General features: G+C 55.7%; 1 protein-coding gene across 8 annotated transcripts in view; it reads left to right on the top strand.

The window, feature by feature from the left end:
* The first annotated feature begins 485 nt into the window (after positions 1-485).
* IGSF9B (immunoglobulin superfamily member 9B) overlaps positions 486-10,586 on the top strand; it is a 58,741-nt gene continuing 48,640 nt past the window's right edge. For 3 of the 8 annotated variants that reach the window (XR_014298815.1, XM_082683288.1, XM_082683291.1), the window contains exon 1: positions 490-1,397. Coding sequence is in view for 5 of the 8 variants with exons in the window: in XM_082683288.1 (XP_082539414.1) it covers positions 1,334-1,397 (64 nt within the window). In the remaining 3 variants the exon portion in view is untranslated. Of the gene's footprint in view, positions 1,398-10,586 lie in introns of all 8 variants that reach the window. The other 5 variants (XR_014298814.1, XM_082683289.1, XM_082683292.1 and 2 more) reach the window with 4 other exon arrangements.

The following is a 10,586-nucleotide window of genomic DNA, read 5'->3' as shown; positions in this document are numbered from 1 at the left end:
TGTTTATAGTAGATGTTTCCATGACACTCATTTATTTCTTCTGCAGATACAACTGTGTTGGGGGAGGGGATGAGAGGTTAGAGTAGAAATACTGAGAAATATGGGAACCCTCCAGTTGCCTCATCTATCTTCCTTTGTAGGAGTAAGTCCATCTGGCCTTTTCCCTGGGTCCCTCCATCCCAAACCCCTAAACTGTTTCACAAATCCATCTTGCCTTCCTGATGCTGAGATGCAACTAGGTTCCCAGATATGTGGGAAGAGAGGGATTTTGTGCATGAAGAGGCAGGCTTTTTTTAAGAGAAGGAAAAAAAAAACTTTTATTGCTCAAAGTAGAGACTTAGTAATGAGCAACGGTGACCTGCACTGGGGGTGGCAGTATGTGTGTATGTACTTGTTTTCCTGAGGAGGGGTCTCTGACACTCCCTCAGCTGGGCCAAATGACTCATTCTAAATTGGAGCGACTTTTGGAGGTCATTTTAGTCATCCCCTTGCCTTCAGGCCGGATGGAGTTTGACTTAACATCACGTTTGGGTTGAAGGGGGTGTATTGCGGAGGGAGGAATATCTGTGTGTGGAAAGGAGTGGGGGAGGGTATCCCGTGACCTCTTTGAAAAGATCTCCAGCGAAGGACGTTCACTAGCTTTCCCAGGCTGCCTGTTCCTGGGTTTCCCCATCATGGAAACAGCATCATTCTCCAGGGAACAGCTTTTTGCTGGTTAAAAACCGGATGTTGGGTTTCCTGGGTGGGCGGGGGCGACGTCCCCTCGGACCCGTCTGGGGATAACTGAGATTCCCGGGGTCCCGTTTGCAAGCTCGAGAAGCTACCATTCCGTTCACCAGAAACTTGCCATGCAGTGTGAGCAGAGAACAGAACAGAGCGGAGACGCTACAACGCCTTCTCCCTGGCAATGCGCATGATTCTGCGGCTCTGTGCTCGCCACACTTCAACGCACCTTGAAATGGGCTCGCCTCCTTCGCGCCGCGACGGACAGACATTCAAGCCAATCGGCCCCCAGGTCTGCGATCAATGTCCAATGGGAGCACGGAGGGGGCGGTCCCGGAGGCCCGGCCTGGCTAGGCTTCACCGTGGAGCTGGCTGCGCTCTGCCTAGGCTAGTAGTGCAGGTGCCGCTGCGCCGGGGGCCGGGGAGGCTGCGCGCCGAGCCGAGTGGAGCCGGGGAGGGATGGAGAGCGGGCCGCCGGGGCTGCAGGAGCACCGGCGCGGGGCGTAGGCGGGCGCGAGCGGGCGTGAGCAGGCGCTCGGGCGCGAGAAGTGTGCGGGCGCAGGAGCACTTTGCGATAGGATGAGGCTCTTGGCTGGCGCGCGGTAGTACTATGATTTGGTATGTGGCCACTTTGATAGCAAGTGTGATCAGCACCCGAGGTCTTGCGGCTCAAGGTGAGTTGAAGTGCAGCGCCCCTCCTCTGGCCCTCTCCGGCGCTTTCAGTCCCTTCTTTCCCGCTTGGGGCTCCCCGGCCCGGCCGAGCGCTGCGCCCTTCCGCGGGCGAGGCTCCTGTTCCAGCGAGGCGCTCTCCGGGGCACTGCCGGGAAGGGCTAGGGGCCGCGGGCCGGAGGGGCCGGGCGGGTAAGGGGCCCGAGTCCATACGCTGCTGGGAACTTGGGAAAAGATCTTAGGATTCGGGTCGACTTCGCCCACCTTCGGCCCCAGGACTTCATACCAGTGTGCCAAGACAGGTGCTCTTTGCCGGAGCAGCAGCCTCTTCTAGCGCTGGGGAGTCGGCGGCTTTCCTAACTCTGGCTGCCGGGGAGTTTGCGGGTCTTTGGGTAGGCTGCAGCACGCTCGAGCCCCGCGCAGCGCCACCGCTCCGCAGACGAGCCCTTGCAGGGAGGCGCGACCCAAAGCCTTGGGACTCTTGGCACCCACCGCTAGCTAAACGGACAGGTTTCTGGGCCCCGCGGGCGTCTCCCGCTCCAGCTCACACCCCTTCCAATCACACATCTGGCAGCTGGGAGTTGGATCCCCCTCGCGGGGCATGGGGCGCAGGGAGCCAGGAGAGGGAAGAGCTGGTTAAGCGCTTGGGTCCCTCCGCCGGCTCGGAGAAGGAGTGTTCGCTTTTGCTTACCCCTGCCAGGTGTCCGCGCCTGTCTTAGCCATACCTGGGCCCGGGCCAGGCAAAAGTTCCCTGGGAGCGGGCCGCATCCTGGCAGACCCCACGCCGCCGTTCCCCGCTGTGAGGCAGAACTGGCTCGGGGTGAGGACGGCGGACTAGGGGTCCCCTCTGCTCCGTCTCCTAGCAGAGGGAGGTTTTTCTTTTTCTGATTTTCCCTTTCTGAGCTGGGGGATGAGACAAGACGCGAGCTATCGAGTTGGGTGATGCGTGCGTGAGCGCGCGCGCTTTTGCTTTGGAGACGGGCAAAGCGACCTACGAGCCTCTGGGTGGCACCCCAGGCTCTCGGCCCTTGTATGGAAGTAGGAGCCAGCCTGGAGGGTGCTAGGACTCTGAGCTCACTGTTTTCAGCACGCAGACACGACCCAGCTGCAGGCAAGTTCACGAAGCCGGCAGGAGTGGAGAGCTGGGAGAGAGCCGGTTGGTGGGTGGTAATCAGCCGAGAGGACCCCGCGAAGAGAGAACCCGCTCCCAGCCGCCCTAGGGCAGAGGGGGTCGCAGGAGGCGCCTTTTATAGCCAGGGTTCTCTACTTCTCTTGGTATGTGTAGGGGGAGAGGGGAGTGATTTGAAAAAGTTTCTAGAACGGAGTGTCTTCCAAGCTATTTGAGGAAGGGAGTGAGTCTAAAAACCGAAGCAGAGGAGGGAGAAAGGAAGGGTGAGTCTGTTAAATAGTAGGTTGACTTGGGTGGTTTAAAAACTCCATTTGTCAGGTGGGAACACTGAGGCTAAGGAGATTCAGAAGCTTATGGAGTGGGGGTGGGGGTGGGGTGGGTCCAGTTGTGTATGAGAATCTGCCCTTAGTCTCAGCCTCCTCCTTTCCCCTATGTTCTTGTAGTCTTCCAGTGCCCTCCTCCTCCTCCCCTCCAGTTTTTGGTACATTCCTGCTATGGGACTGTCGCTGAAAGCACAAAAGGAGCTGCTGGGATCTTTGAATAAAAAAGAGACACTGAAAGGAGGCTCTGAAATAGCCTTCACCCTGATAAGTCAGGGTGAGGGTAATGGACTTTGTGCAAGTTTAAATACAGAATAAAGGCAAATGGGTTTATATTGCAGCAACACGCAGAATGGCCAGACAGAAGGAAGGACTTCCCAGCATGGAAGGTTGTTGGGCATGAAGGTTATACCCTCTTTCTGGGTGTGGAGAGGTCCTTCTATCTGGGATGGCTTGATCTGCACCCTTGAGCCTGCCACCCCAATTGGTCTTGGGGTCCTTTTAGCTTAAAAAGACTACTTATATGCTGGTTAAGGGCTTAGGTATAGAGTCAGATGATCTGGTTTCAAATCCTGGCTCTGCCACTTGCTGGCCCTGTGACCTTGGACAAGTTGCTTAACCTTTTGAATGTCACTTGCCTCAGTGGAAAATAGGATGAACAGTATGAGCTTGTAGGGCTTTTTGGTAAACATTAGTGCTGTAAAGAAATGAATGACTACCTGATATATAGTAAGTGCTCAATAAATGTTAACATTATTATTATTATATTCAGTATCTCTGGGGTTCCAGACCCCTTCTCAGTTTCTTTCCCTTGGACCATTCAGGGCATTGGGAGCTAGAAATGTCTTGAGGGAAGCTCAGAAGGCTGACCCTGTCAGGAACCAAGTACCCTTTTGCAGGCTGACCTTGTCTGGGGAGAACCTCTTGTTCCTCTGGATCCCAGGGAGGTGAGCAGAGGGTGTGCAGACCTCAGGACTGCTTGGAAATCCTTTCAAAGATCTGTAGAACTGGGAGTTTTGTCAGTGGCCAGAGGCTTGTGGGAAGGATCCCAGGAGGCACGCAGGTCATAGCACTGCAGCACCTGGAGGGAGGGAGGGGAGACCTGTGTGGCAGGGTTTTGCTCACATGGGAAATACCAGCCACTGTTCAAATGCTGGCTCTGTGTGAGAGCTCAGCTGTTCTCTGACTGGCAGAGGAGATTCCTGTGAGGTAGGGACTTGAAGATGCTACCTTTAGGGTTTTGCTGAAGCAGGGGTTGCTCTATTAGAGGGTTAAAAAGAATGGGCTCTTAGGCAGTGTCACGTTGGGACAGAGTTAGGGATAGGCTCCCCTTTTGACTCTGATCATGTGTGTCTGGAAGGTGATAAAGGTCAGTGGAGAGGTTAGGGAGGGTATGGAGAAGATAGGTATCTGGATTCTGGGAGATGGTAACTGGAGACTCAGCATCCCAGACTGAGCAAGCTTGGGGGAGGACCCTGGGCCCTGCTGGGATGACCCTGGGCCTGGCATAGAGGAGAAGTCTGGGCCTTTATTCCCAAGGCTGCCTCCTGTCCACCACAGAGTCTTTGGTTGGATTATCCCTGACTATAGTGTACCCAAACCAAGAAGGGTTCTGACTCAGATCCTGCTGGTAGAGTGCCCTCTACTCTCAGCCTGGCCTTGACCCTCCATTTTTCCCTTTGCCGATGAAGATGGGAAGGAGGAGGTGTAGATCAGGAGGCTGCTAGCAAGACCCCATGGGCAGTCCATCAGCAAAGAAGGACTCTGCTCAGCAAGTGGCCAAGTGGTATGTGTGTGTGTGTCCCCTGCACACACACACCAAAGGCGGGGGTGTGTCTGGCAGCATGCATCCTGGGAGAAGCTGAGGACGGGATGTGTCGGAAAGGGCATGGCAGAGGGGCAGTGGGAAGAATCAGCTTTCAGCTCCTGGCCCGAGGCCCAACATGCGCCAGACTTGGAGTAGGCAGGTCCCAGAGCTGGGTGGTTTCATGTTTGTGGCTCTGAGACAGAAAGTTGGGATCTGGTTACCCAAGGAGCAGAGGCTGCCTAGCTGGGGAGATGCTGAAACTCAGAATCTCTCTGCTCCTCCCTCTTTCCTGGCTCCTGGCACTGCTCTCCTGATGCACCCCAGATAGGGTTCAGCTCTCAGAGTCTGGCCTGCTGCTCTGTCTTCTCCCTTGGCCCTGTCTTTCTCAGCCCTGTTGGCTGCTTGCTCCTCTCTCCCAGCCTTCCTGTGTGCTGGGGGCAGGGGTGGGGGGGCGCAGTGTGTGAGAGCAGGGAGTTAAAGAGGGAGGTGGTGTGGTAGGGAGATAAGGGGGCTGGGCCTGAGATTTAACACACTTGTGTTCCCCTTGAAAGTCTCCTCCCTCCCCAGACACATCCTGTGACCTTCTCAGGCTGGGGCCTAGGGTCTCAGGGGGCAGTTTCCTTCTGTCTGCTGCCTAGGATGGGTTAAGCAGCTTTTATGAAGGGTCGGTCTGAATTATGAAAGGAGCTGTAATTGGTGTGAGCTGTCTACAGATGTGAGCACATGCCTGTATAGGTGTGCACGTTTGCACATGTGTGTATACATGCCTGTGCTTATATGTGTGCATGTGTGTGTGTGTATACCCTTATGTGTGTGTATGTGTTTACTTGTGTGTTTGCACGCATATGTGTAGAATGCAGGAGGGCAGGGGGACAGGCTCCAGGCACGACGTGGGGAGCCACTCCCCTCCAAGTGCTGTGGCTGGCAGTGAGACTGCACTCGGAGCAGACACCTGACTTTCCTCATCCCCCCGCTTTGCACCTAAATCTAGGCAGCCCAGAAGTTTTCGAAGTTGGAGGCTAAGCCCAAGGGCTGGATTGAAAGATACCTGAGGTCCTGAGAGGAAGCCTAAAGGGTGGGGGAGGGGGAGACAAAGCCAGGCAGAGCTCCGGGGGACATAGAAAATGGGCCTGTCTTGCTACAGTGGGCTCTGGCATCAGTTCCCTGTTAACCCAGTGCACTCTAGAGTAGAGAAGTGGTTGGATCCCTGGGGAGATGGGAGAGGGTGCTGGGGCTGCAGAGGCAGCTTATAGCCTGGCCCCCTCTGGGGCACTGCCCACGGGTGCCAGCTCGGTCTGCCCGAGGCAGCTGACCTATTTTTCTTAGGAATTTTCCTGCTTTTCTGTTCTCTCTTGCGTGAATAAGCAGGAGACTGGTGAGCAGAGACAGGGCCTCTGTAAGGGTTTTGGAGAACAATTCCATGTGAGCCAAAGCTTGGAGGGGGTGCCAGCCAGCCTAACTGTCCTTCTGAGAAGAGAGGGGACTGGGACAGTCCCTCAGTCTGTCGTATCCCCAGGTCCTCACCACCCTTCTGGTCACAGGCACCCACCCGCCCAGAAGGTCGGTGGTAGATAGCTAGCACACAGGCTCGCCTTCACAAATTGTTTGAGGTGAGCCTCTGTCCTCATTTTCTGGCTTCAGTGTAGAGAATGCTGGTGCTTCACTGTGAGTATATATGGGAGCTTCCGTTTCCTACTTCCCTATCTTGTCTTACCTGAGGAGAGGAGGGTGCCTGGTGCAAGCAGAGCCCACAGTGCCCTCACCTGTCTGGGCCTGCCTGCCTGCTGGCTCTGGAGTACACGCGTGCACTTGGCCATGCGTGAGTGTGCAGGGTGCAAGCCTCCACCGCGTGGTGGGGGGGGTGGGGGTGGGGTGTGGCTTTGCCTTTCTGCCGAGGAGCCATTAAAGGAGCAGAGCGGAGGTTGAATTACTGACTGCTTCCTGTCAGTGGCTCATGGGGAAAAGGCTCTTGGAAATACAATCTAGCTGAGAGCAAATTAAGGTTGCTAATAGCATCGCTGCCTCGTGGGCTGCTGAGGGGAGCCCAGCCAAGAGGGTTAGGAAGGAGAGGCACCCACAGGAGGAAGGAGGCCTGCAATTCCTGCCCCTCCCTCCCCAGTACCTTGCTCTTTGAAAGATGGGAAGCTTTCCTGGTTAGGGCCCATCTGGGCTCACCTGAGAGGTTTGATGGGGAGTGGGACCCGAAAGGGCTGTGAGGACACTGATGGGGAGACCATGGAAGGACTTTTCTGAGAGCCTGCCTAGGCTGAATATGGGGGCCCTTGCTGGAGGCAGAATGATGGCCAGATGACCGCGAGTCCACCTGCCTTCTGGAAGGAACAAGGACATGGCCAGATGTTTTGGTCCTGTGTCCATCACACGCTTGTAGTGTTTGTTGCTCTGGGCAGTAGGGAGTCTGTCCTCTGCCTTCCTCAGGCCATCCCTCTGGGTGTGTACTGCTGTGGGAGGCTCCCTGGAAGCCTGAGTCCCAGGCTTCCTGGAATCTCCTGGAGCCTCCTGGCTTGTTGGGGAGGAGCGATTGGGGGACTATTGGGGGCTGTGCCTTTTTTGGACTCAGCAGGGATTATTTTTAGGCTGGCAGATGGAGGTGGCGGTGGCTGTCGCTGGTATTATTAGACAACAGGCCTGTGGTTTGGGAGTCTGGTGCCCAGAGGAGGAGGGGGAGGGGGATGAGGAGGAGGAGGGGGCGGAGGAGTGGGACCAGGAGGAGGAGGGGGCGGAGGAGGGGGAGGAGGAGGAGGAGGAACAAGAACGGGAGGGGAGGCTGCAGTAAGGACTTGTGCTCATGAATCATGGAGGCTGCTGCTCACCCCGAGGTTTTCCCTTACCACAGCCACTACCAGACCTAGCCAGAGACTGCAGAGTGATGCTGAGCCCAGAACCAGTCAGAGAGCACCAGCTGCGTCCCACAGCAGGTCCACTGTATCTTCCTTCTCTGGTGGAGGACTGAGCAGAGTGTGCCGTGGGGAGGGACTGCCCTCTGACTCAGGGAGGAGAGGGGCAGGGCGCTGTGTCTGGAGTGCAGTGCTGGAGAGGCCTTAGTGCCTGGGCCTGTGGTCCGGCAGGATGGTATCCCTGAATGTGGGCATAAAGGGGACATGGCAGCTGGACCCTGACTCCTCCACCTGTCCCCGAGTGACTGCTGAGCCAGGTAGCCTCCCAGTTTGCTCATTTGTGAAGATGAGCTGGTAGTAGTTCTGTCAGGTGGGCATTGTGAGTATTACGGGAAATTTGTGTCCGGCCCCGAGCCTCGTATGTGGTAGCTGTTTAGGGGAGGTTGGGTTGCCTGACAGCCAAAGCTCTTCCTCCTCAGGATCTTAGACCTTCTCAGGCATTTAGAGTGTTTCTCATTCTCAGGTGCCCTTCCTCCTGCAGCCCTGCCCTGGTGGAAGAGCCCTAGGCTGTGAATGTCAGGCACACTGATCCGTGCCAGGGCCTGGATCTTCATGGTTCTATGCCCACGAGGGATCCAATGGCAGCCTGAACTTGGCTGCCCACCGGGCACCACCTGGCATAGAGAGCAGGGAATTTGTACCCTATGGGCTTCCCAAAAGGTCAGCCAGACAGCAGGGGCTACCTTGTTCTTCTTTGCTCTCCTGCTTTCTCTTCCCTATCCTGGTAAAACAAATCCAGAGTGGGTTGGGCAGAGCCCCAAAATGCAGATTTGCTCTGCTCAGGGGACTGCTGTTTCTTGCCTCCTCTAAAACGGGTATGCAGAATTCAGGGCACCTCAGGCCTCCTGCTGCCCTCACCCCTGCAGATACCGCCCTCACCCCTGCAGATTCCGGTTTCCTCTTTGAGGTTGGAGCCTCATCTCTAGGGACTGCTGTAGGCTTCTTTGGTGGGGAAGGGGCCTGGGGGTGTCACCTCTCTCGAAGCCCTTCCTCACCCAGGTCACTATCAGTCCTTCCCTTCCCCTCCTCCCTCCCCCTCTCCCTTCATCTCTCCCTCCGTCCTTCTTGCTCCCTTCAGAACTGGTGGGCAGTTACTCCAGTCAGTCCTGCTGGGGAGAAGTCCACTTGCTCCCTGAAGGAATCCCCTCCATTCTGTCCCCTTCCTGGTTCTGGGGTCCTTTGAAGGCCTGTGTCTCTGTGTCCCCTGTGCCCCAGAGTTCTCTCTCCTGCCCTCGGCTGGGTTCTGCCTGTGTCCAGTTTGCACTGTGCCCATCCCTGCCTCTCTCTCCTTCCTTTCTTGAGTCTTTCACTCCTCGATTTGGGTTTGGTGTCCTCCTCGGTCAGAGTTTATCTCTGCTCCACCAAGCCCCTCTTCCCTTTTTACTGCCTGCTTGTTTACTTTTTCTTTCTTGCTTTGAGCTTTTCTGGGGAATGTGTTTTATTAGACATGCTTTGGCTCAGAAAAGATCAGGCTTAGGAAGAAGTGCTTGTAGGTGACGAGTGTGTGTGCGTGTGTGTTGAAGAACTGAGGAAGCTGATGAATATTTTAGGATTCAGGGGCACCTAGGTGGCTCAGTCAGTGAAGCATCTGCCTTTGACTGAGGTCTTGGTCTTGGGTCCTGGGATGGAGCCCTGGGATCAGCAGGGAGCTTCTTCCTCTCCCTCTGCTGCTTCTGCTTGTGGTCTCACTCTTGCTCTTTCTCTCTCTTGAATAAATATAATCTTAAAACACAATATTTTAGGGTTCCGAAAACCAGGAGGTTTGGACCGAGAGGGGCTCTCACCCCTCTACTTTCTTCTTAGGAAACACCCTCTCTTTTTGCCTTGGTTAGAATCTTTGTGATGCTTTTCTCACCGAGTCCCCTCTTCTGTTGCCTATCCTTGGTTGAAAGGATCCTTACACAGAGAGGAGGGGTGGGGTTGACTGGCTCAAGAGGGCCAACCTTGGGTTGGGTGCTCAGTCCTGAGCCCAGGGGCCAGCTAGGGGGTGGGGGTGGAAACCTGGAGCCAACACCAGTGCTGGGGGAGGTGTGAAAGAGGCTGCCTCATTGCCATGCGGTGAGAATGAGGCAGCACTGAGCAGCAGGCATTGTAGGGACCCATTGCAAAGCCGACCCACCTCCTGGCATTGCCCCCCAGAGCCCTGAGCCCTGGGAGCTGGGGAGCTACAGAGTCAAGCTTTGCTGCTGAAGGTGGGCAGCTGCCTGCTCAGCAGTGCTGGCCTTTTCCTCACAGCTTCTTCCTCTTGCCTTGGGCTTTGGGGTGCTATAGCCCCTGGGGAAGAAGCTCCCTGCTGTGGACAGCCTGTCTCCCCCATGCTTCCCCCACACCCAGTAACCAGGCCCTGGAATAACTCCTTCCTCTTCCCTAGGCTCCTGTATTTCACCTCCTGGAAATTCTGCGTGACACACATTCACATATGCATGCACACAGTCACATACACACATATACATACTCACACATGCACATACACATTCTGCCACAAACACACTCATCCTTGTCCTTTTGCTAAGAGCTACACATATGCACATATTACACTCATACACACTCATACATCCTTTTACCAAGAGCTACTCGCATGCACACAGACTCTCACATGCATACACACGTTGCTCCCCCTGCTCGCTCATGGTGCCCGCTGTTTGCCCATTCTGAGTCCAGGATCAGCCTTTGTGCTCCTGGAGGCTGGGAGGCAGGCTCTGTCCCTCTCTAGGTACCCTGGGGTTGTGGGGAGGGGCCAGCTGCAGCTGAGCTCTCTCCTTGCTTTCCCTGAGGGGTTGGAATTCAAACCTAGCCTGAAGCAAGGTTGGGGGTGGGGGAATTGGGAAACCTGCTGGGGCCTCAGGCAGGTGAGTGCAACACTCTGCTCTGCTCCAAAAATACTCTGTGATCTTAGCTCTTTCTCTAGAAAACAGTGATGTCACCAGTAGCCAATCAGCTTCTAGAAGAGCTTGCCTCCTCCTCCTTCCGCAACTTAGGGAGGAGAGGGAAAGGGGGATGGGAGGGAGAGAAGGAGAGACACA

This window comes from Mustela nivalis, assembly GCF_964662115.1.
Source record: "Mustela nivalis genome assembly, chromosome: 9".
In the NCBI taxonomy this organism is placed as follows: Eukaryota; Metazoa; Chordata; class Mammalia; order Carnivora; family Mustelidae; genus Mustela; species Mustela nivalis.
Note: the sequence above shows the minus strand (reverse complement) of the source record. Positions and strands in the feature narration are given on the sequence as shown.